At 53.7% G+C, this 18000-nt stretch overlaps 2 protein-coding genes across 3 annotated transcripts; both read left to right on the top strand.

Annotated features, from left to right (window-relative positions):
* Positions 1–1122: 1122 nt before the first annotated feature.
* On the top strand, positions 1123–5144 carry LOC107312602 (transforming growth factor beta activator LRRC32-like). The gene is made up of 2 exons (XM_015860193.3): positions 1123–1251; positions 1907–5144. The coding sequence occupies exons 1-2, from the start codon at positions 1144–1146 to the stop codon at positions 3839–3841; spliced, it is 2043 nt and encodes a 680-aa protein (XP_015715679.2). The 5' UTR covers positions 1123–1143; the 3' UTR covers positions 3842–5144.
* Positions 3870–12606, top strand: LOC107312604 (protein Wnt-11b-like). 2 transcript variants are annotated; one of them, XM_085544425.1, is made up of 5 exons: positions 3870–6933; positions 8393–8628; positions 8710–8987; positions 9398–9690; positions 9795–12606. In XM_085544425.1, the coding sequence occupies exons 1-5, from the start codon at positions 6767–6769 to the stop codon at positions 9967–9969; spliced, it is 1149 nt and encodes a 382-aa protein (XP_085400551.1). In that variant the 5' UTR covers positions 3870–6766; the 3' UTR covers positions 9970–12606. The 2 variants fall into 2 exon arrangements, with proteins under 2 accessions (XP_085400551.1, XP_085400552.1); XM_085544426.1 differs by having other exon boundaries at positions 6815–8174.
* Positions 12607–18000: the final 5394 nt, after the last annotated feature.

The raw sequence follows: 18000 nt of genomic DNA on the forward strand, positions 1-18000 counted from the left end.
TTGATCAGGGGCTTTTGGCGGATTTCTTCCTTCCTGTGTACTCTGCAGACCTGTACCCAGGGATTGGGTGATGGCTGGGGCTCCCCAGGCCATGCGGTGCGGAGGGATGAGGACATTTGGGTTCAGCTAGAGGCCGGTGGCTCCCAGGTGGAGCTGCCTGGTTCCACATCTGGACAGATGTGTGCTGAGAACAATCCAGGGTTGTTCTGCTGCAGCTGCCCTTGGCCTGAGTGCATCCACTGTGGGCGGTGGGGAGGGCTCAGCTCCCAGCACTGCGTGGGTCCAGAGCCACTGCCTGTCTGTCCAGGAGGAACCACAGCCCAGAGGCAACAAAATGCTGGTGTGAGCTGGCGAAGGGCAACCCCAGGAAAAGTCTGGCTGCTGTGTCTTTAGATATAATCATGTATATATGGAATATGCAAGCGGGGAGAAATGTTATTATTATCTATCATTCTGCCAGGCACATCTAGCAACAGAGCAACCAGTCTACTGCTGCATTCAGAATGGAGCCAGCCCCTAGCTGGGCTGACACATAGCAGCTCTCTTCTAGGCCCATTGGGGATGTGGCAGTGAGGAGCCCAGCACTGTGTCGCTGCTGGGAACAAGGGAAGGGCTGCATCCACCTGGGCTCCCACCCAGAGCTTTGCTTTCTGCCCCCACCCACCCAAGGGCTGAGCTGTGAGAGCACAGCAGTTGTGTCTCAGGGTGCACAGGAGGGGGGTTTGTTCCTCACCTGTGGTCCTGGGGTCCACAGTGGGAGGTGGGGTGTCCAGATTTTGGGCACAACCCTGGCACAGAGCAGGGAAGAGCAGCCCTATGTGGGGAACTCCTGTAGAGCCCTCTGCTCTCCCAAGCACAGCATTCCTTCCTGATACTTCAATTCCATGGTGGTTTCAGGGGATCACCTGAGCCCTCGTGCAGTGCTGCCTCCCCTCACTCCAGTAGTTTCTCTTTCCCTTCCTTGTGGCTTTGTGCATTGTTTTTCCCCTCTATGGTCCTATACTACTCCTTTCCCACTTCCTCAGTTGCTGACGTCCCCTCTCGCTATCTCCTTCCCCCATCCATGCCACAGCCTATTTATGGGGCTCTGGGCAGGGGCTGGAGCAGAGCAGTGGAGCTGCGAGCAGGGCTGGCGGTGCCACCATGCGGAGTGTCCCTGGGGCAGGATGCCTGCTGCTCTGCCTGCTGCCGGCCATTCTCAGGGCCCAGGCTGGTGGGGAGGCAAAGCTCAGGCCTCCACCATGCCAGCAGGTAAGGCTGCTGCTTCCTGAGGCTGTCACAGCACCCATCCCTCTCTGCAGCAAAGGGAGGTCTCACATGCCTCTCCCCCACAGCACTTACCTCATCCAGCCTCCACTTCTACCCAAACCTGTCTCCCCACCTTCCTGCTCCCCTCTGCTCTCCTGGCTTCAAGCTGTTTGCCCATAGCCTTTTCCAGCTGCTGCCCATCAGTGGCACCTTTCAGACCAGTGAGAACAGTTCCAGGGGATAGGATGGGACAGGGATGCTCTGCAGAGCGGCGCTGTTAGTGATGCCATTAACTTTTCACTCACTGCATGAAAGAACAGCCTATAGGGCCAGAATGTGGGGCTTCTCACATCTCCAGGAGCACCATCAGGCAGACATTGCCTTCCTCTCCCTAGTTTATCCCCCAGGGCTTAAGGCTAAAGAATGCTGGTGATGACCTGCACCCAAACCAGTACATTGAACCATGCAGAAAAACAGATGCAAAGAGCAAGATCCTTCACAGCTGACAGCCCACCCTGTGCAGAAGCTGCTGGTCTCCTGAGCAGCTTCGGGTGGCTTTGCCCCTTCCCACTGTAGGTGCAGAGCAGATGGCAAAGGGCAGCTCTGCTGGCTGGAGCTGTGCCGTCTGGTTCTGATGGCTTTCCCCATTTCTCTGTAGAGTCTCACAAAGGTGTCCTGCAGGGCTGCTGAGCTGCACAGCTTTCCTGAAAGTCTTCCCCAAGGAGTGAAGCACCTCGATCTGTCCCACAACCTCCTGCAGAACCTGTCAGAGAGCCACCTGCCTGCACTGGGGCAGCTCGAGCACCTGGACCTGTGCTCCAACCTCCTGGAGGCCATCTCAGGGCCAGTGCTGGCCCGGCTGCCCCAGCTGCACACACTGCTGCTGGGTTCCAACCGCCTGCACCAAAACTACCGGGACAATGCAATGGCTTTCAGTGCACTGCGAGGTACAGAGATGCTGGACCTATCAGCCAATGGCTTGGAGAACCACATGGTGGGGGGCTTCCTGAGTGGCCTCACTGCACTGCGGGCACTGCACCTGTCCGGGAACAGGCTGAGCCAGCTGCCAGCAGGCATCTTCCAGGGCTCCCCGCAGCTGAGTGAGCTGGACCTCAGCAACAACTACATCATGGACATCGAGGAGGGAGTGTTCGAGGCACTGCGGGAGCTGGCGGTGCTCAGCCTGGCCCTGAACTCCCTGCACTGCCTCTCCAGCTTCAGCCTGCGGCAGCTGCAAGTGCTAAACCTGAGCCACAATGCCCTGGAGATTTTTGGCTGGGAGGAGGGACAGGGGCCCTACCTGCTCCAGGTGCTTGACCTGAGCCACAACCGGCTGCTCTTCTTCCCACAGCTCCCAGCTGCACATCACCTCGTGCACCTCAACCTCTCCCACAATGCTATCACTTCACTGGACCCCAGCTCACACCACCCAGCACAGTTTGTGCTGCGCTATGAGGAGATGGCGAGCTTCAACACCTCACTGGGCACCGCAGCCAGCCTGACCCGCCTGGCCAAGCTGGACCTCAGCTACAACTGCCTGCAGCTGCTCCCACTGCTGTTCTTCCGTGCCATGCACTCCCTGCTCACTCTCAGTGTGGCCATGAACTGCCTCCAGGATATCACCATGGAGCTGGTGACTAGGGACGGGGATGGGGACAGGAATGGCACAGCTGTGTGGCAGGAGGACACAGCGCTCTCTGTGCATTCCATGGATCTCCATGGCAATGCCATCCGTGCTCTGCCCCATTGGTTCTTTGATGTCCTGCCCCAACTGGAAGCCATTGACCTGGGCTCCAACAGCCTTCAACCCTGCGGGAGTGACATGGGCAGCACTTCAGGAGGGGACTCTCCAGGGGCAGAACCCTGCACTGCCTTCCACAGCATCCCCCACCTGCAGCACCTCAGCCTTCGCAGGAACAGCCTCACCCAGCTGCTGCCCCGCACCTTCAGCCAGACCCCACTGCTCTCCTTGGACCTGTCTGAGAACCGGGGCCTGGCTGTACCGTGGGCGGTGCTGGAGGGTCTGGAGCACTCCCTGCAACAGCTCTGGCTGCAGGGGAACCACATGGACAACAGCAGGGCTGAGATCCCCTGCCTGGATGAGCTCAGGGTGTTGGACCTCTCAGACAACAATCTAAGCCTTCTGCCCATGGGTTTGTTCTGCTCCCCGCTGCAAACCCTGGATGTCAGTGGCAACAAGCTGCCAGCGCTGCCTAAGCAGGCACTGATGAGGTGGACCCGCAGCCTGCAGGCACTGTGCCTAGCAGGGAACCCCTTCCACTGCTGCGAGCTGGGCTGGCTGGATGAGCTGCAGGCAGCTGGTGTGCAACTGCCTGACTTGCACCGCGCATGCTGCATCCACCACAGCATCACAAACAGGACAGCACCACTCAGCAGCCGCCCGCCGTGGCCATGCCCGCAGCCCTGGGATGGCAAATTGGTGCTGGTGCTGGCAGCCTTGCTAGGTGTCCTGCTGTGTGCGGGCTGCGGGTTGTGCTGGCTGCGGGGCAACAGGGTGGGCGTCCTGCACCCCCAGCCCCAAACAGAGAGAGAGGCTGAGGGGGGGCCAGCGCACAGTGACACTAAAGTATAGCCAAGAGAACATCTGTGTTGTCAATAATACTAGTAGTATGATGGGGGGGCACCTCATTAGTATGATAGGGAGGCACCTCTGCCAATATGCTGTGTGTTCTGCAGATGTGATCGCACACACCCAGTGCTGGGCAGGCACCAGGCAGAGCTGGGTCCCTGCAGCCCATTCTTTGCAGGGAGGAAGGTGCCACATCCACAGGGCCACAAGTAGTGTCAGGAGAGGTTCTGCCCTCTGCTCATAGGAAGGGGATTGTCCCTGCAGCCGAGAGCGTGGTGCCACCACCGTGAGTTCAACAGCCTGGCTCTCAGCTGGCACCCATAGGGTCAGCAAGGGATGAACAGGGCAGCAGATGAGTGCTGGCTTTGCCATGGGGCTGAGAAATCAAGGAGAGCCACCACGGAAAGGCAAAGAGGGGCTGAGGTGTGGAAATCAATCCAGGGAAACAGTCCTCTGCATCTGTGCCTGATCCAAAAGGCAGCGCTCTGGGCTGTGTCCCATGGGTTGCTCCCAGGAGAGCCCCGTGGTTTTGGTGTTAGGAGCTTTCTCTGAGTTGAAAATGAGGCTGAGAGATCTGAAGGACGTTGGTGCTGAACAACTGAAATGACTGTGTCAAAGTGCAGTGATCTGTGCCCAGCTGTGAGACAGTGCAACCCCTGGTCTGGGAGGAGCGCTGTGGCTGACAGACCCCAACCTTTATGGATTTTCTAGAGAATCAGCTGAGAAATCCAGCAAAACTGATTCCTTCCAGTGGAAACCTTTCACACGTCACTGAATCACTCTGTTTTCAAAGTAAAACAGATTTTATCAGAAGTTCCCAACTAGCTGCTCTGCGAACTCGTGTGGAAATCACCTTGCCTGCAACTAACTCGAGTTGAGGCACAGCTGAGCTTTATCCCCTTTTCTCCATGGGATCAGGATCCTGGCTGGGAGCTGTGGGATGCAGTGGGCAGAGCCCCCCTCGTGCTGCCCCCCTGATGGGCACAGCTCAGCCCACACGTCCCCCAGCTCTGCTGTAGGACAGCACACACTTGGGGCTGCTATGCTCACACTCTGTGTTGCACCCAAGACACACAGCCATGCATAGCCATGATAGCAGAGCTGCTGCTGGAGCTGTCTGTCCTTTTGAGTTTTTGCTGGTGATGATCTTCAAGCCATCACCCCTGTACTGCAGGCAGGTGGGATTTCTGTTTCCAGCAGCTGTGTGTTTGCACTGTGGCTTCAGCATGGGACCAGGGCTGCTGGCACTGCCTCTTCCCCATCCCATCCCCATCTGCATGTCCTCCAGGACCTCTGCCCGGTGCCCTCCCTCCCACAGGATGGTGCCACCTCTGCTTCCCATTATCACTTTGTACCACTGCCTCGGCTGCGTGACTCAGTGCCACCCCTGACAGCCACTCCTGCCTCGTTGGTGAGGTCAAGCGTGTCATGCATGACACTCTTTTCGTCCTTGCTGGGGCTCTGGCCAGACAGGGACCTGCACCGCCCTCCTGCAGCCACAGAGCAGCTGGCAGTGAGCACAGAGGGAGGGCAGTGCCCAGGCATCCCCCGCCTTGTTCTCAGGGGCAGCCATGCGGATGCAGACAGCTGTTCTGCAGCTGGGTGCCCCCATCCCACTGCCTTCTGTCCTGGTGCCCTGGGGACAGGGTGTGCAGCAGAGCCCGGTCTGTGCTGGGACACTTCTGTCAGTCACCCCATGGCAATGTCCCCACATGCTCTGTTCCCTTTGAGCTCACACCCACGGCAGCTGCATGCCAGTGGTCTCTGTCCCCAGCTGTAAGGTGCCACTGGCCCAGTGAGTGCCACGGGAAGAGAGGACAGACCATCACTGTGTGTCAGTGTTCCCACAGCTCAGCTGATGGGCACCTCAGAAGGTCACTGCCTCCCACAGCCATGTGAGCATCTGTCCTGTGCTGAGGTCACCGACACCTCGGAAAGAGGAAGGAGGTGGTTTGTCACCACCACCACTGGGGCACCTCTGGTACTACCCACACCTCAAGACATGACAGAGGTGGCCATGGGGGCTGGAGAGGAGGCCACACTTCACAGGTGGTCCTCCCTCTGCTCTCACACCATACCTGTCCCCGGCTCTGCATCACTGCACTGTCTCCCAGGCAGAGCAGGTGACGCCTCTCCCAAGCTGGGAATCCCCTTCCTCACCTCCTCCTGCCTCCAGGCAGCCCCACATGGAAGTGGAAGAGGCATTTTTAGCACTTGCCCTGTGCTCACTTCATGGATGAGGTTAGAAAGAGGAAGTGACATCAAATGAAGGGTGGCTTTGGCTTTAAAAGGAATCCTTTCTTTCCTACTACTCAGTCATTGCAAAACTTCTGTGAAGAGAGGTTGGTAGAAATCACCTGGTAGGAAGCAGCGAGTGGGAGGGAGGAGGATGATGTCAGACATGGGTGCTCATGGTCCCAACTGATGTCGTCCCACTGCCACCTGTCACCCCTCCAGATCCCAGACCATGACACCATCCTCACCCCGAGGAGTTTTCCTGGCAGCGACACAGCCAATGGGGGCACAAAGCACAGTGCTGAGGGTGGGACCTGCTGGCCCCAAAGAAGGGAGAAGGCAGAGACCCCGAGGGGAAGGGGTGGCCCAGACAGCAAAGCCATTGGCCGGAAGGTGGCAATGTGCTCCCTCTGGCTGGGGCTGGCACTGAGCCCCCCATTGGGATCACCCTTTGCCCCCATCCCGCCCCAACTGCCCAAATCCCATCGCGGCACCAGCTGTGCTGACAGGTGTTTGTGAGGGGCACCTGATGGCCTTTCTGGGTGATTGCTGCCCCATATGCTTGGTGCGATGCTGCAGGTTGAGCACGTGGTGCACAGAAAGCACCCGAGCACCTCCCAGTGCTGACAAAAAGCTGCTTTTCCTCCTCAGAAAACTCCTTATTCCTCCAGAAGCTGCTCAGATTTCCCCCCGATGTCCCCCTCCAGGCACAAGGCAATTCTCCATCCCTTAAGGTTGAAAAAAGGGGATTTTATGGGGAGAAAAAGACCACGACACCAGAATATTTGGGGTTGGAGTGAAAGGCCCATTTGGGTTCACGGGAGGGAGAAGTGTGGACACTGCATCTGGTTCCAGCCAAGGTAAGAGAAGGATCTGCAAAAGCTGTGGTGTGGAGGTGGGAAGACAAAAAATATCAGGGACTTCCAGAGACCCTCATGTGCAGTGCTGTCTATATGGCAACCCCATCACACCAGGGGCTACAGGGGGACTGTGGCAGAGGTGGGTGGGATTCACAGATTGCCACTGAGGAAATGCCCCTGGCCCTGCAGTGCTTCCCTGCTCTGACATGGAGGCTGTGCTGGGCAGTGTCTCTGTGCCTTTCTCTTTTACTCTTTTTGTTCAGCCCTTTGTACTTAGCTCAGGATTTGGGAGTGATCTCGGCCTTTTCCTAGCAGGACACAACACAGCCTTTCCATCCCAATAGAGCACTCTGGGGACGTCAGCCATTCACACTGTGCAACCCAGCTCTGGTTCACATGACAGCGAGTCAGTGGGAGGTCAGGGGGTGCTCACCAGACAGCAGCGGCATCTAGCAAAGGGAAAGCACCTCCTGCTAGAAGGGAAGTGGCACAACAAGGGAGAAAGAACAATTCCAAAGAAGTCCCAGACATGAGCCCAGCTGCTGCCCTGCAGCGCATCCCCTCTGCCTGCTGTAAGGCAGACCCAGCAGCCTACAGCACCAGGCTGGAAGGTTTCCAGGGCCCGGCTGGTTGGGAAGCTGGCTGTGTCCTGTTTAGGAGGAGCTGTCAGCAAGCAAAACAAAAAATAAAGAAAAAAAAAAATAATCCAAAATTCATTATCACTCCTTGCCATCCCTTCTGTCCCTTGCTAATGTCATCGCTGTCTGATTCCCACTAACCTGCATCTCCTGCCTATGGGGGACAAGTTTGTTCCACTGAGAAAAGGAGTGAGTGTTTGCTTTGCAAACAAATGGCTCTCCTTGAGAGGCTGAAGGTGATATACTCTTGCACCAAGCTGCTCTGTGCTCCCTAAGGAGCAGCTGTTTCAGGGATAACTACAGCAGTAGTGGAGTGCCTGACCAGTGAGACCCCACTCCAGGAGCACCCAGGCTGGAGACCAAAGCCAGGCAGTGGGGGTGGCCACTCCATCCTCCCCCAACAGCTGTGAGCTGTGAATGGCACCAAAACTGCCTTTGTTCTCCTCCCCAGTGGGCAGGACGGAGGCCAGAGGGTATAAAGGGAGCAGAGGCCCAGCTCACAGCCCCGCTCCCTGTCCCATCCCCAGCCATGGGCCACCTTGCTGTGCCCACTGCTGCCATGCTGCTCTGCCAGCTGGGGCTCACCACGGCCATCCAATGGCTGTGAGTAGTGGAGAGCAGCTGGGGGATAGGAGGAGGATCCCTTGGGTGTCCCCAGCAGCAGGTCCCCCAGGGTCTGCCCCTGTCTCCCATTCCCTGGGTCCCCATCCTGATGCCTGCAGACCCCAACCTTTCATTCCCATCCCAGTGCCCATCACCCCCATCTGCTCATCCCCGTCCCTGTGCCCATGGTCTCCTCATAACCCAACCTCTCTCAACAGAGCATTGGCAGAGAACGGCAGCAGAGTGGCCTGGGACAGAAGCCACCACTGCCGGCTGCTGGCCGGGCTTGTGCCTGACCAGGTCCAGATGTGCCGCAGGAACCTGGAGGTCATGCACAGCATCGTTCAGGCTGCCAGCGAGACCAAGAGCATCTGCCAGAAGACCTTTGCAGGCATGAGGTGGAACTGCTCGTCCATCCAGCGTGCCCCCAGCTTTGGTCCTGACTTGCTGAAAGGTAAAGAAGAGACAACTTGCTGATGTTAATCCTGTGCCTTTCCATCTACAGGAGATGAGACATCTCCCCCTTTCTTTCCAGGGACCAGGGAATCTGCCTTTGTCCACGCACTCTCTGCCGTCACCATTGCACACTCCATTGCCCAAGCCTGTGCCTCAGGGTTACTGCCACTCTGCTCCTGTGGCTCTGTCCCCTCTGAGGTCCTCGGGCCAGACTTCAGATGGGGTGGCTGCGGGGACAACCTGCACTATGGCCTCCAGCTTGGTGCTGCTTTTACTGACAACCCCCTAAAATCCAGCAAGCTGGGACTGCGGGCTCTCAGGGCCATGAATCAGCACAACAACATGGCAGGCAGGCAGGTGGGTATGGCCCATGGCACGATGAGGTTGGATATTAGGGAAATTTTCTTCTTGGAAAGAGCAGTGATGCTCAGCACAGCTGCACAGGGAGCAGTGGGGTCACCATCCCCAGAGGTGTCCCAGAACCATGGGGATGCATCACTGAGGGATGAGGTGATGGGCATGGGGGTGTTCAGAGGGCCTTTCCAACCTCAGTGATTCATTGATTCTGTGATGCAGGGTGTAGAGGTGCCTGGAGTAAGGAGGTAGGCTCCAGAGGAGGACACAGTCTTCCTGAGCCTTTATGAGAGCTGGGCAAGCTGCCATCCCGCTACAAGCTACACCATCCCTTGAAACTGACCACTGATGTTCTTGCTAAGCAGAGTGGGAACCAGGAGCAGCCACTAAAGTCTTATTTCCACCCTCTGCAGGTGCTGAGCAATTCCCTGCACACCAACTGCAAATGTCACGGTGTTTCAGGCTCCTGTTCAGTGAAGACCTGTTGGAAGGCACTGCTGAGTCTGGGTAAAATTGCCTCCGAGCTCAAATCCAAGTACCTGGCTGCCATCAGAGTGAGCCACCGCCTTGTGGGGCACAGGAAGCAGCTGAAGCCCACAGAAACGGGCATCAGGGTGGTGAGAGAGACAGACCTGGTTTACCTGATCAACTCCCCCGACTACTGCATGCCCAATGTCCACCTGGGGTCTGTGGGCACACAGGATAGGTAAGGACCTGCTGCAAATACGCTCTGAGAGCCACCTAGGTGTGCACCAGCACTGTGGGTGGGAGGCACTGCCTCTCTCTGACCTGTGCATCCCCCCTTGGCAGGCAGTGCAACAAGACGTCTGCGGACAGCGATGGCTGCAACCTGCTGTGCTGCGGCCGTGGCTACAATGCTTACATGGAGGAGGTGGTGGAGAGGTGTCACTGCAAGTACCGCTGGTGCTGCTACGTGGTGTGCAAGAGATGCAGGCGGCTGGTGGAGAGATATGTCTGTAAATAGAGTAGGGTATCACAGCAGGCAGCAGGACTTGTCCTCCAGTGTGCACCATCTGCAAGCAGTGCTCTGAAGGGGTTTATGCTGCAAGCCTGGACTCTGGAACTACAACAGAAGACCTCAAACTGGGTGTTGATGGGAAGCCTCAAACCAGAGGACAACCTCTGCCCTGCCTCTCCAGAGCAAGACAAAGAGCTGCCCTCCTGAAGCTGATCCGCATCTAGCCCTCTGTCTCCAGCTGGGGACAACCATTTATCACTCGGCCATGTTCTCCAGGGGTGAATGGGGACACTGCACTGTCATTGTCCTTTTGCAGGAGGCTTTTGACAGTGGCGTGAAAGCCAGGAGTGATGGATGAGAAGATGGGTAAAGAGTTGTCCATGGGGGAAGGCTACAGGGGAAAAAAGCTGCTGAGGGTGAGGGGGTCCTGGCAGATTCCCTGGGGCCAGGTTTCAGCTGTGGGTTCACCCAACACCACTAAATGTTCCTCCTCATGGGCAAACGCTGTTCCAGTGCTTTTTGCAGCATCTGAAATAAAGAGCAGAGGCAGAGTCAGTTATGGCTCCAGGAGACAGAACTCATTGCTCTCCTCTATGACCCACATGAAGATGGCTGCAGGTCTCACAGTGACAAGACTTGAGCCGTGGCTGATGGCAGAACACGGGTCTGCAGGCAGGAGCAGTCCTGAGTAGGGCAGAATGGCAGGACTGCACCTCAGCCACACGCTCACAGGGCAACCACAGCAGCACTAAAGCTCTGCCCCCTGCATTCACCTTGGAAGTGGAAGCCCATTCAATATGTAGTGTCCTTCCTGCCCTTGCTTTCAGATCACTGACACTTCAGCTGCTCTTTCTACTTCCTGACCCCAGGTGTGTTGGCAGTGGCCTGGAGAGAGGACAGGACTTCAGGGTCCTGAGGAAATAAGCTTAACTCTTTAGACTCAGTGTAAGTAAGATTCTGGTGTGTGTTGCTTACATAAATGTACCATACCATGCCTTCGTGACAGACCTACATGTCACCTCCTCCCACCATCCCCTTGGCATTCAGTTGGCCCCAGAGAGAACAAGGCTGGAAGCAGAGGGTGAAGCACAACACATAAGGTTCTGGTAGCTGGAAACAGAGGTAGCTGGGGCACATTTTCTGATCCTCATGTATGTGGGTTGGGATGCAGTGTGCATCATGGATGGGGTCCTGATTTGCCTTTTTCTTCCTTCCGTTGCCATGACAGCTTCTAGCAGGAGAGCTGAAGAAGCGCTTTCATAGGACGAGATTCCAGTTCGTGCAGCTTTTATAGGGAAGGGATGAACTTAAAAGTGTGTGTGCTGAGAACCCACAGCACAAGGAGCACAGGTAGATATGCCTGAGACCCCAGGGCAGCTTCCTGCAGCTCCCACCACAACCTGGAGGCTCTGGCAGCCTTGCGTGCGCCTTGTGTAATTTGTGGTTTGCATTGAATAGAGCTGGCTGTGCTCAGTCCTGAGTCCAGCTGTAAGATTACTCATTTCCATATTCATTCATTTTTAACAGCCTCAGCTGGGTCACAGAATCAATTCATAAGCTTTTGTTGTAAACCATCCCATCCATTTAATGTGCTCCAGGTTTCTCTATTAACAATGAGTAAGGGCTGATGAGAGTCCAAGGTGGCTTGAAACAAGGCTGGGAGTTGGAAGCTCAAATCCTCAGGGGGTGAGGCATATGCTCACATAGCTAACCAAGTGAGTTAACCATCATTATCAGTTGTTAATGCAGCATTGACTCCGTCTGGCTACTGACATACAGCCTTCCCAGAGCTACAGGAAGGCCACAGCTGGCAGGCTTCCGTCATAGCTGTGAGGGCCAAGGAGCTATCTCCAGTCTGTCTTTTAAAATGCAATTAGGAGTTAGTCACCAGCATTCCTCAGAAAGGGAGGCTTCAGCTGCAACCCAACCCCATGCCCAGGGCCGGGCTGAGTACAGAGGTGATGCAGGTACTTAATTAGGAGAATTGCTTAAATACCTTCCTCATTGCTATCCCCACACATTGCAAGATCACAGGGAGGTGGAACTGGGAGGGGTTGTGAACTCCTCAGAGCATTGCAAAACGAGCTGGGGAGAAGAAAAGAGGGGAAGGATACTGTGAAGGGAGAGATTCTGCCAGGAGGGTGGGAAATGTGATTTGCATTTGGTAACTGCAAACACACGTTGCCTGGGGTGGAGGAGAGGAGCCACAATAGCTAGGAGCGCCCTGGGGAGATGTCCTGATCCCCTCCTAGAGAGGTCCTGTTTGAATTTCTGCCTGGGAAAAGGCAGGGTCAAGGGCGGGATATGCAGAGCCCTCTCCTCTTGTTGCTTGCATTCTCTCTGTAGGCCCAGCAGGGAAGCGCTGGAGGGGCAATGGGATGCTGAGCTCTATCTATGTCCTGCAGGAGATGGGGAAGTGCTGTAATTAGCTGAAGGGTGCAAAGGGGTCAGGCTGGCAGGAGGGGCTGCTGTGTGGTGATGGCAGTTCTGTAACAGCATTTAGAATGGGAAGTGCTGCAATCTGAGTTTGCAGCTGGAATTTCCAGCCTTGTGTGATCTGCTGGGCTGGAAGAGTTTCCTCAGGACTGGGAGCCAACACAAAGTCCTGCAAGGAATCCAGAAGGAATAAACCATCTGCTTGGCCCCACGGTCTGTTGGCTGTGTTTTCTCTCTCTCTAACGTTGCTAGGGCAGGAAAGCCAGCAGAAGGCTGATAAGGGCACACAGCCCTGTTTCCCCAGGCCAGCACAGGCGCCCTCCAAGGTAAAGGATGGGAAAACTTGAACCCTGACTTCACCCTCGGGTGGCTTCCAGTACCCATCAGTTTGACGCTGCCAAAGGAATCAGTGAAGGAGGCCTTTGCCTTATCTGCCTACAACTTCACTTCCATAATAAACGCCTCAGGGTGCAGAATGTGCCCCTTCATGACCTGAATTAGCTGGACAACAGTGGCAGCAGAGTCCCTGATACTCTGTAAGGATTGTGGCTTTGCAGCCCTTCAGACACCATCCTCCCTTATTTCTTTTGCTCCGTTTTCACCATCAGTCCTCTCCACGCTGTAGCAGGCTGCTGTCATTACCCTCTGCTTCAATGAACCCTCATTGGGCTCACTGCTAATGTGACAGATCTACCTCTTTGAATTCTCTGTCATTACCCATTTTCCCCGTCTTGTAGCTTTTTGTTTATCTGTCTCTGGAAATGAGACTCCTGGAGTTGAATGCTTTATGGTCATGGCAGAAGTTCTTTGTTTTGCTGTGCTGTGAATTGACGGGGGAGAAATGGCTCTGATTTTAGCTCATGCACAGAAGAAAGCCATCTCTCTGCATGCAGTGTGATGAGAATCAGGTAAAGGGTTTGCTTTGAAAAGCCTCTTCTCTGTTACTGCTTAGCTTTTGTGTTTGAAAAGGATAAACCAGGTGTGAATATGACTGTTCCCTGCTGGTTAAGGATGCTGCTTAACTAATTCTAGGGGGACAGTCCAAGTAAGGGCAACAAGCTGTTGGTAAATAAGTAAAATCTATGGGGGAAGAATAGCACTGCCTTTGATCTTTCTTTGGGATATTTCTTCTCTGCAGCTCTGAAAGGAGAGTGCTTGAAGACCTCCATCTGCACCAGCACAGCTCCTACTTTCTGCTGGCCCCGTAGATGGCTGAACCAAAATAAGGGGAAGGCATATCTGAGGTCACTGTTTGGGGCTCAACAGTTGATCAATGCCTGTTCTGTTGTAAGGATCTGGGAAATGTTACCTTGACCTTTGGTACTTACAGTATCACACCAGATACAAACAGGACTGAAGACATGTATTTAAGGAAAAACCCTTGCCTCTTCGTTCTCCTTTATTTCTAGGGTGTTCAGCAATGTCATGAAGTCCTGAGGATGACAAGTAATGAACAGGGATTGTCCTTGTGGTGATCTTCAAGTGAGAGATGTATGTGAGTAACAGACATAAGACCAGAGGGGGAACTGGTCTGCAGTCTGGGGGCCCTTGAGCATAGCTTAAAGGGCAGCTGTATAAACAGCTGTGCTGGATTCAGAGAGGAAGGAGACTTCTATCCCTTCTGGCCCTGCTAGGCAGGGGGGTTGGAACTACATGATCCTTGAGGTCCCTTCCAACCCGGGTAATTCTGTGATTCTGTGATTCTTTAGGTTTAGCAGGCTAGAAACCCTCCCAGCTCTGCACCCCTCAGTTCACCAAGTTGCAGTTGCTGCAATTCCCAGATGCAAAAGGCTTCTACAGAGAACAGCATTCCTGAAGTGAAAATGCTAAGTTATGACCTGAAACAGTGATGGAGCACCTGGTGGGAATGCAGGGTCAACCCAGGGGAGCTCAGATGCATGCAAATGTGCCTGAGTGATGAAAGACCTCATTTAATGGTTGGCAGTGGAAATGAATGAGGGCTTCTCTTGCTGAAGATTCCTGCCTACCTGAGCCCTTCCAAAGTTAAGCTGCTGCATATGGGCTCATTCTCATTTGCTGTAAACAAAGGCTTTGCCATCCTGCTATTATCATCCCATTACATCATTACTCCAAAGTTAAAATCTCCCTTGGTGCTTGCTTGTTGCTCTCCAGAGCAAAACCAATGTGTCAGAGAGCTTGGATGCTACCTACTTCTATTCCTGTACTCTGTGGCCTTTTCCAGCTGCCTTTCTGCCAGTACAGAGAAGGTGCCATGGTCCTCTTGTTGAATGATAAAATAGTACCACCCTCCTTCTGTTTATCTGAGGAGAAACTGCTTCTGAAGTCAGTCAGAAAGTGAGATAAGGCAGAATGAGGGCTGCAGAACAGCCTCCTCTACAGAGCAGAAGCAGGTGAACTCCACAGGGTCTCTATGCTATGGGGCTTTTCCAGGCATGCCCTAGGAGTGCAGCCAGACATTTTGAGGACTTTCTCAGTTTGCATGTGTGTCAGCCTTGACCTCTGTGCAGTGGAGCAAGGGATTTCTAGGCGTGCTTCTGTCTGGCTGGAGCATTACTGGTGTGTGTCATGCTGTAGGGGACAGCAGAAGCTCTGACACCTTCCAGGGTGGCTGGAAGCACTTGTAATGTGCTGGTGCTCTTGGGGAGCACCAGGTGGGCCCTCTGGCTGTGCATACCTTTTCCACATATGCCGTAACTGCGATACATCACAGCAGTCCCAAGTTTGCTATGTGTATAGTGGAAAGCACGAGGGTGTGCTTCATGCCTGAGAAACATAAGAGCCATCCAGAACCTGTGGCAAGGCCTAGATACTGTCTTTATGCTGAAAGCCTACCACACCGGGACACACAATAGAATGGGAGAGCAGGAGAGATCAGTCCTACTTGTCAAAGCTGGGACGTTCTCCCTTTTCACATATAGCAGGAATAACCACAGCCACCATCCCTACAGTCTTTCTGGGTAATTACACCTGCCAAAGAATCATTTGTTTTTCCCTTGTGTTGAGAACACTACCTCTGTAATTGGAAGAGGCAGCTCAAAAAAGCCCCACAGCCTGTGACAGCCTGTAAGAGAATAACATGCAAGGGTACATGCAATTTGTTACATTGAGGTTGGAGAGTAGACAGACCTCGGGCAATTTTGGTCACTATCCCTTATTGACTTCATTCTCTGTAGTGTAAGTGAAGCCTGTTCTTGACCAGATGGGACAGCAGAGAAAACTAGGTGTAATTAACTGCTAGCACTGCCCACTTGGCTCTTCCTTCTCCATCTTGGAGGAAACAGGATTTTATATAGATTTCCTGCTCTCTCAGTCCAGCTTGCATGGTGAGCAGTGATAATGTGCTGCTCGAGGCCAGTCCTGTGCTGCTACTGATAGTCTGTGTCAAAACTGACCACTTCCTCCTTCCTGACTTTATAGGGAGGGGAAGCAGGCTGAGGTCTGGTGCTCCATCATCAGCCTCTGCACAGCTATTTGGAGAGCAAGCAGATAGCTCCTTGTGAACCTGTCTGGCTTGTTCTGAGGGGTGAAGGCCTCCAAGAAGAGTGCCCAAAGGAGATGTTTAATCTTTAACAGAGAGATCCTACATGCAATGTGATCTCTGAACTGCTTAGAAGCTATCTTGATAACACAAAGCTGAAGGAGTTCACTCCTGCATTGCTCTGGTCCTCAAAATGTTGTTGAAATTTAGAACCTTGGGGAGGGTGATGATGTGATAGACGGCTTTAACAAATGAACACAAAGGTGAAAGATGCTATAGCAAGTGCATCGCTGCCTTTCTAATGAAAGTTAACTAGCTGTAGTTGCTGGGGATTTCACAGTATCTTCTGCTAGTGAGCAACAAACGGCTGTAGATTCCTTGCCCTATTCTACTTCCAGTTATTACATTAATTAGCTCCCCCACCGCTGGACGCTGTTCTTTACTTCCTGTCTGGTGTGCAGGAATACCACAGAATGATGTGTTAAGCTGTTGACATAGCTCACACCACTGATGTCTGCGTTTTCAGTCCAACAATGGTCATGCAGAGGGAGGATGACAGAGCAGTACAACCACTGAGATGCACTCAGGACACAGCATACAGGATCCTAAACCCACAACTCATCAGCTTTTATGATTAACTTCTTATCAAGCTATCTCATGTATGCACGAAGAAAGCAAACAGAGCCAATCGTAGACTGACTCATCTGTGGAAACTGAGTGCTTCCAGCCTGCCCTAAATTATTGTCACGCCATATAAATTTTTCACATCTAGGTCAATGACTTGTATTGTGTTTCTGTGCTTATGAAAGTCCAGCTTTAACCCTTATCTGTCATATGCCTGCTTTAATTTCAGGGGTACATGAGAGACTCAGGAGCCAACAGAAGAAAAGAACACATGGAGAAGAAATGGCAGTAGGCACTGCACCTAAATAGCAACACACAGCACTGTGCTGCCAAGTGCCCATTGGATGCTCTGTCACATTCCCATCCCAGGCTGTGCAGTGATGGTTATGTGCAGAACAAGCCCACAGTGTGTCCCAGCCTTGACATCCCCAGGTGCCACCAAGCCTTCTTCAAGAGCAATAGAGGACCACGTGAAGCACCATCCCTGTACCTGGGGCAGGACATGCTGCCTTTCTCACCAGACATTTCTGTGGTAGCAGTAATTTAAAGCCCCCAGATTCATTCAGAGATCTTTAAATTAGGCATGAAGGGGGATGGGTGTGTAACTGGGGTCGCTAACACAAAGTCGGTGCCCAGTGCTTGCAGGAAGAGGGACGTGCTTGTAAGAACCCATGGTCTTGTGCCTTCGTGATGGAGGAGGATGACTATGAAAGGGGAAGGAGGTAAAGCCAGGTCTTCTAGGGATAAGCCTGAGGAAGTGGTATTGAGATTAGGAGCGAGGCGAGGGGCCTGGCTGAGGTGTGCCTATACCAATGCACGCAGCAACAAACAAGAAGAATTGGAAGCCACTGTGAGGCAGGTAAACTATGACCTAGTTGCCATAACGGAAACGTGGTGGGATTGCTCCCATGACTGAAGTGCTGCAATGGATGCCTACAAACTCTTCAGGAAGGATAGGAGTGGAAGGAGAGGTGGCGGTGTGGCTCTCTATGTCAGGGAATGCTTTCATGCTGCAGAGCTTGCAACTGGGGATGATGTGGTTGAATCCCTATGGGTAAAGATCAGAGGAAGGGCTGACAAGGCAGATATCCTGGTGAGCGTCTGTTATAGACTGCCAAACCAGGATGAAGAGGCAGATGAGCTGTTCTATAAGCAGCTGGCAGGAGCTGCATGATCACCAGCCCTTGTCCTCATGGGTGACTTTAACTTCCCTGAAATATGCTGGGAGTACAGCACGGTAGAGAAGAAGCAATCTAGGAGGTTCCTGGAATGCATGAAGGATAACTTCCTAAAGCAGCTTGTGAGAGAGCCCACAAGAGGAGCCGCCCCACTAGACCTGCTGTTCACAAACAGGGAAGGTCTGCTGGGAGATGTGGAGGTTGGGGGCCGTCTTGGACAGAGTGACCATGAAATGGTAGAGTTCTCGATTCATGGTGGAGCCTGGAGGGAGAATAGCAAAACTGCTACCTTAGACTTTCAGAGAGCAGACTTTGATTTGTTCAGAAGACTAGTAGGGG

The sequence above is a fragment of the Coturnix japonica genome, chromosome 4 (genome assembly GCF_054131305.1).
Source record: "Coturnix japonica strain WE chromosome 4, WE-NBRP24, whole genome shotgun sequence".
Lineage (NCBI taxonomy): Eukaryota > Metazoa > Chordata > Aves > Galliformes > Phasianidae > Coturnix > Coturnix japonica.